This window comes from Limanda limanda, chromosome 9, assembly GCF_963576545.1.
Source record: "Limanda limanda chromosome 9, fLimLim1.1, whole genome shotgun sequence".
Classification (NCBI taxonomy): Eukaryota; Metazoa; Chordata; class Actinopteri; order Pleuronectiformes; family Pleuronectidae; genus Limanda; species Limanda limanda.
In genome coordinates this window covers 5,070,327-5,077,115 of record NC_083644.1, presented here as the reverse complement: position 1 = coordinate 5,077,115, position 6,789 = coordinate 5,070,327, and the positions used below count along the sequence as shown (strand labels likewise).

The 6,789-nt window shown below is 46.4% G+C and overlaps 1 protein-coding gene across 1 annotated transcript in view; it reads right to left on the bottom strand.

The window, feature by feature from the left end:
* Positions 1-6,549, bottom strand: part of depdc1a (DEP domain containing 1a) — a 9,921-nt gene extending 3,372 nt beyond the window's left edge. The window contains exons 1-8 of the mRNA XM_061078545.1: positions 6,457-6,549; positions 4,943-5,208; positions 4,700-4,838; positions 3,361-3,479; positions 3,062-3,192; positions 2,298-2,345; positions 2,069-2,206; positions 661-1,701 (exon numbers count right to left, since the gene is read on the bottom strand). Coding sequence (XP_060934528.1) covers positions 661-1,701; positions 2,069-2,206; positions 2,298-2,345; positions 3,062-3,192; positions 3,361-3,479; positions 4,700-4,838; positions 4,943-5,208; positions 6,457-6,504 — 1,930 coding nt within the window. The 5' untranslated portion in view covers positions 6,505-6,549. The remainder of the gene's footprint in view (positions 1-660; positions 1,702-2,068; positions 2,207-2,297; positions 2,346-3,061; positions 3,193-3,360; positions 3,480-4,699; positions 4,839-4,942; positions 5,209-6,456) is intronic.
* Between the last annotated feature and the right edge of the window lie 240 nt (positions 6,550-6,789).

Here is a 6,789-nt window from a genome sequence, read left to right as displayed (position 1 = left end):
CTTTTAAACAATAAATAAAAGGTAAATTAAATAGAATGAATAAAAGTTTACTTAGAATATAAACTTTGAAATAAACAAAAAGGAGGCGATGCTTCATTGTTGTTTGCATGTAGGCGATGCAATGCTAGTGCTTGGGTATGTTTAGATTCTTGTGCAAAAACAAGAGCTGGTCAACTTGCTCCCTCCATATATCCCCCCCGTATAAACCAATAAATAAGTTAAAAAATTTAAAAAAAATAATAATAATAATTATTATTATTACTTATTTTTTTTAAATCGATTTTGGAGGCAGCATGGCGATTTAAAATCGTCATACACAAGAATCGCGATTCGTAGCTGAATCGATTTTTTCCCCCGTCCCTACTAAATATGTGATGGGAGTCGTTTTGAAAATACTGAACACACACTTTCCAAAGAAAATGCCTCAATCCTGTATTCCCTCTGTGTTTCCTTAAACTTCTGAAACGTGAAACAACACAAGCGACCATCAAGTGAAATCAGGTCCCATCTTCTCCCTCTGATTTCCACAGGAGTTGAACGGTTCTACGTTAAAACCTCAGTAAGTACACGAGTGCTGGTTAGACGTTTAGTGGAGTTAGTGTGATTAGACATCGACAGACAAGCATGCAGACAGACAGGTAAGAGGGGAGAGTGTCTTACTGTGCTCGGGTTTGGGTTGCGGGGGGTGCGAGCTGCTGGCGGAGGGCACACAGACAGGACGTTTGAACAGTGAGACAGGTCGAGGCGGCTTGGACACGTCCACAGAGCTGAGGCAGCGCCGGACAAGAGCCGGGGCCGGAGGCTTCCAGAGGTTAGAGGTACTGGAGGCGGGTCTGGGCCCCCCCGGTCTGGGACCCCCGGGTCCTGCAGCAGCGTGAGCCTCTTGTGCTCGGGCCACGGCAGTTGAAGAGAGGGAGGAGAAAGGATCGAAAGAAGAGGAGGAAGGATGTAAGGAGGATAAGGAGGGATGATAGGAGGATGAGGAGGGGTGATAGGAGGATGAGGAAGGGCGTGAAGCTGCGGTGAAGTGCTGCTGGTCGGTCGGAGCGTTTACGTTGAGGCAGCTGGCGGCTCGGCCCGACCACTTGGTCTCTTTCTCCTCCTCCTCCCTGGTTTCTATGACGATGTCCAGACAGCTGCCCATGCTGCGCGGCCGCAGGGGGTTCAGCCTCTGAGCGACCGACAGTCTGGTCCCGGCTCTGACTCCTGCAGCAGGTTCACGTGCGACAGGCGTTGCTTTGGTTACGGGTGTAGAGTCGCTCTGGGGCGATGTGAGGGCGGAGCTGTCACTGTGGCTCCTGCTGCGGCTGCAGGACGCCAGGCTCTCATTGGACAGGAACAGCTGCTGCCGGGTGAGAGAGGCGGAGTCGCTGAGGATGGTTTCCAGCGAGCCGCTCCTGGTTCGAGGTCTCGTGGAAACAAACGTACTCAGGCTCATGCAGCTGCCGCCAAACTGGGGCTCGCCCGCGCCGCCGCCGCCGCCCTTCAGCGCCGCCATCCGCGACTGAAGCTTCCCGCCGAGCACGTCCGTCATGGGCGACTCGTCGCCCTCGTCACACGTGCGCTGTCGGAGCAGAGACAGGAGGAGACACTCGGTGGAGCGGAACGACGCCTTGGCTGGAGGCGGTACCGAAGGGAGGTCGGACTTCTTGCGTTTCCCGCGTTGGTACGTAGGGGGCGCTGCGACGTAGCCACACAACACTGAGAGCGGATGCAGGAGGAAGAAGCAGAAGAAGAGAAGGCCGAGCGGCGCAGGCAGGGTCAGTGCGAGCAGACAGTGAAGAGGAGGGAGAGAGTTGAGTTAGTTTAAACTTTCAGCTGCACATCAGCAGGTCACGGACAACACACAACAGGCACACACACATCACTGTTAGCTGACGACAACCACGCCCTCTGTTAGGGGTCAACGAGGCACCGTTAGAGGTCAACACAGGAAACCACGCTACTGACAGGATCCTGAAAACCGTGTTACGTTTCTGCATCATTTCCCTTCACCACGACACCAAGGACATCCAGTGAGCAAGATGGTTTTATACTGGTTAGCAGTAACAGGAAGTGGTGCACCTACCCAGGACGTTGATGAACAGTTCGTACAGTTCGTACGTGAGCAGCGGCTGCGAGAGGCTGTAGAAGTAATCGGACACGGTTTTGAAGACGTCCCTCTCGAAGCCGGGATAGGACGGCTGGGCGCTGTCGTACTTTGGCCCTGGGAAGAGAAGATGAGAATCCCAATTCCCAAAGTAAAAACAATAAAAACACAATTTGTGATTTGTCCTGGGTAGTTTGTCGTTACTCACAGTTTGCCAAGCTCTTCATGGCCGACAAGACCCAGTGTGGAAGGTCATCTGGAGAAGTAGCGGACAGATTAGTGACAGTTAGGGTTGCAAAGGGGCGGAAAGTTTCCGGTAAAATTCCGGAAACTTTCCACGGGAATATTAAGCTCGGGAATTTGGGGAATTTTGATTGATTATGCAACAATTCCAATTGTTTGTCTAACTATTTATATCTCTGGCATTGCATTAGTGTTTTTTTACAAACTTTTTTCTCATCTTATTCTACAGAACAATGCCACGTGCACTATCTCATGTGTGGAGACATTTCACCTCATCCAATGTAGAAGGAAAGGCTGTGTACATTTGCAAATACTGTGCAAGGACCTATGTTGAGAATGACACAACGATGCAGAAGCATATAGTCAAGTGCCCAAAGTTTCCTCAGGGCTCAAATCAGCCTATGACAAAACAAAATGTTTATATTTATGTCTGTATATGACAAGGTAAATACAGTTAGTATAAATTACCCACAACATTTCCAGTTTATTCCCGTTAATTCCCGTATATTCCCGTTAATTCCCGTTAATTCCCATGGAAAGTTTCCAACTTTGAATATTCCCGGAATTTTGCAACCCTAGTTACAGTATATTGTCCTGTTTGTTTAGTAGAACACAGTTTTCTAACTGAACATTAATCAGGACACGGTTAAGACAATTTAAATATGATCATTGTAGTCTATGGTCATTTTAATGCTGGATTCTGACGTAGACATTTCTGAAGGAACCTACCCGTCTTGTCGTCCAGCGTGACGACTTCGTGCTTGTTGACTTTGGTCATGTTGTGGATGATGTTGTGTGGGTTTATAGAGCGCTGGTTTAAAACCTCCTCAAGAGACGCGAGTCCCAGAATCCTCTGCAGGCTGGACACAAACATTTGTTACACAAGAAAATCCAAACATCCTCTACTCGTGTGTTTATGAATCAGGTTTGTTCTCTTTGGTTATTCTACAGGTTGAAATGTGACTTTGTGATTTCAATTTTCTTGTATGAAACAAAACAGGCATTGGGCTCATGGTGTGAGTTTGTACTGGGTTAGAGTGATGTCTCTCCAGATATCCTGTTCGTCCTCCACTGTCAGCTCTCGTCTAGGCAGTTGCAGGTCTGGATGATTCTCCTCCCCTGTCTGGAGAGCAGGATCCACATTTTCCTAGAGGGTTAAAAAGAAACCAGAGTTAGTGGATACATTCGGTTTTTCACATTGAAAACTGACATGTGTTAAATATATATATATAAATACAATATTGTGCATTAGTTCATCCACTCCAGACAGATAGAGGGAGAGAGAGAGAGACAGACAGAGGGAGAGAGACAGAGGGAGAGAGAGAGAGAGAGACAGACAGACAGACAGAGACAGACAGAGTGAGAGAGACATACAGAAGGAGCGAGAGACAGACAGAGACAGACAGAGGGAGAGAGAGAGAATGAGAGAGAGAGAGAGAGAGAGAGAGAGAGAGACAGACAGAGGGAGAGAGACAGACAGAGGGAGGGAGGGAGGGAGAGAGAGGGAGGGAGGGAGAGAGACAGACAGAGACAGACAGAGGGAGAGAGAGAGAGAGAGAGAGAGAGAGAGAGAGAGAGAGAGAGAGAGACAGACAGACAGACAGACAGTGTGTGAGAGAGAGAGAGAGAGAGAGATATAGACAGACAAGACAGAGTGAGAGAGAGAGAGAGAGAGAGAGAGAGAGAGAGAGAGAGAGAGAGAGAGAGAGAGAGAGAGAGAGAGAGAGGGAGACAGAGAGAGAGACAGACAGAGGGAGAGAGAGAGACAGAGGGAGAGTGGGAGAGAGAGAGAAAAAGAGACAGAGAGACGGGCAGTTTAAGAAAAAGAGTCGGTTCAGCCAGAGAGAGAGATAGACAGACCAGACAGAGGGAGAGAGAGAGAGAGAGAAAGAGAGAGACAGACAGACATAGGGAGAGAGAGAGAGAGAGAGAGAGACAGACACAGACAGAGGGAGAGAGAGAGAGAAAGAGAGAGACAGACAGACAGAGGGAGAGAGAGACAGACAGACAGAGGGAGAGAGAGAGAGAAAGACAGACAGACAGAGGGAGAGAGAGCAGAGGGGGAGAGAGACAGAGAGAGGGAGAGTGGGAGAGAGATAAAGAGAGACAGAGAGAGAGAGAGAGACAGAGGGAGAGAGACAGACAGAGGGAGAGAGAGAGAGAGAGACAGAGGGAGAGAGACAGACAGAGGGAGAGACGGGCAGTTAAAGACAAAGAGTCGGTTCAGCCACAAAGAGAGGATCCAGGAGTTAGACGTCACCGATCTCCGGGAGGAAAAGAAACACTACAAACAGGCTTTTTTTCCCGTTTGTTAAAGATATATATATAAATACAATATTATGCATTTGTTCATCCACTCCAGCTCACTTGTGTCTCCTTCTCCTGCTTCTTTAAACTCCTGAACCTGAAGAAGCCGTCCTTGTCCCTGAGTGAAGGTCTTTTCCTGATGGAGCTTGAAGTTGGAGCCGGGCGGGGAATCGGCTTTAGAGGAGAGGTGGAGGGGAATCTGGGAAAAGAGGGGGAATGGACAGTGTCATTTTTTATTAAATGGAACAGGACGAACTTCTTTGTTTCTTCTAAACCAACGTGTCAGATATCCAGTCTTCCTACCTGTACAGCGAGTTGCTGTCCTCCAGCTCCTCGGTGCCCCAGCGACCCTTCACGTCCTCGATCACGTGGTTCTTCAGAAACTTCTTCAGCAGCTGCACCGTCTGTTGCCGGGTGACGTCCGGGCCAAAGTTGCTGTTGCTACGGAGCAGCTGGTGCAGCCAGTCCACGGCGGCGGAGGCGGTGAAGCAGGAGGCGTGGTGCCGGAAGTTCTGGCGATGCTTCTTGAGGGGCATGCCAGACCGAAAGAGGCGGGTGACTTCATTCCACTGGAAGACGACAGAGACAGAGGTTAGGATAATGTCTTCACGTCCAACTGATCTGATGATGTCACAACATTCAGTTTAATTTAATTTTCCAGTCTGTAAATAGATTGCGAGAAACACTCGTGACAAAGGACCATTAAAAGAAAGAAAGAGGATGAATGACTGCAGTTTGGATGAGATTAACAATCCTCTTTGACACAGAAACAATGGACTAATGATGTCTTTGTTCTCTGATGCTAAAGGAAGATTTCTGTAAAATCCAAGATAAACAACCGAGAGCTTATATAATAAATGACTGGTCCTAAAAAGTCCAAACTCCAACAACAATGTTGTATAGTTGTGGCCTCAAACTTCAACACTTTCAAAATAGAGTTGTTCTTTATGGTAGAGAGTTTTCAGCATTCAACACAACCTGCCGTCTTGAACTTTAAACAAGGCTGAGGTTGTGAAAGGAATTCCTCGGATGTTTGTTTTGAAAGAATGTTGACTAGCGACAATTTTTAAAAAAGTGACTCGACATCAAATAGAGAGAAAAACATGCACGAGTGTTTTTAGATCTGCAGACGATGTACTCTTATGTCACATAAATTAAAAAAATTAATCAGTTCACAAGTTAACTTTATCTTTTGAGACTAAAATCTGCACATTTTACCACAATTTACACAACAATTAAAAAACAAATAGCTTGTCTATCTGACTCATAGTTTACTTGAACTTATTGTTCAATGCTTCCGGTTTATAGAAATGTCAGATGTAAATAACCTCCTTTATACTTTATAAATGAGCATAGATGACACTATGCTACCTGACATTTTACAGATTTAATGGATCAAATTAAATCAACAATAAAACATCTATTTAGACACAAAACACATCTGACTCTTCTTCTTCTATCTTTCAGCCACAAAGTTAATTGAGTTTTTAAATAATAAAACATCTCAGTTTGACACAATGGGTTCAGATTGTGACTGAATGTGTAAAAAGAGCAAGACTTGTAAAAACGTCCTAGATCCAAATTCCGGGTTGAAATGTCAGAATCACTTTTAATTTAAAAGTTGAATAAAAACTCGTAAACAAAGGAGCACAAAGGAGTTAAATGACAGACATAATAACAATAAAAAAATACATAAATGCTTGTATTCATGAAGAAGAATGTGACGCGTTTAAAGGCGTCAATGCTCCACACAGGAATTAGCCGTTAGCTTCCAGTGGCTCGAACTGGTCAAAGCTATTATGGTTTTTAAAACTCACCAGTTTGGTGGCTCGGTACGGTCCCGGAGTGATGACGTGAGAATTCATCTTCTATCACAGGAGAGAGAGATGAGGTTTCAGACTTCATGCGAGGAGCGAAGCGGAGGAAACGTCCATTTCTCTGGAGAAGCTGCGGATCGAAGTCTGACTCGAACCCGAGCTGCTGGAGACGGAGTCCTGTTCAAATCAAGAGCCGCAAGATCCGAGCAGCTCATTGGACGAGGGGCGGGTCACATGGGAGGCCCCGGACCGGAAGTGGGCTGGAGTATGAAAACAAATCCAGGCTCCATCGAAGTTTTTTATTGTTTTTAAATTGAAAATACTTGTAACAAA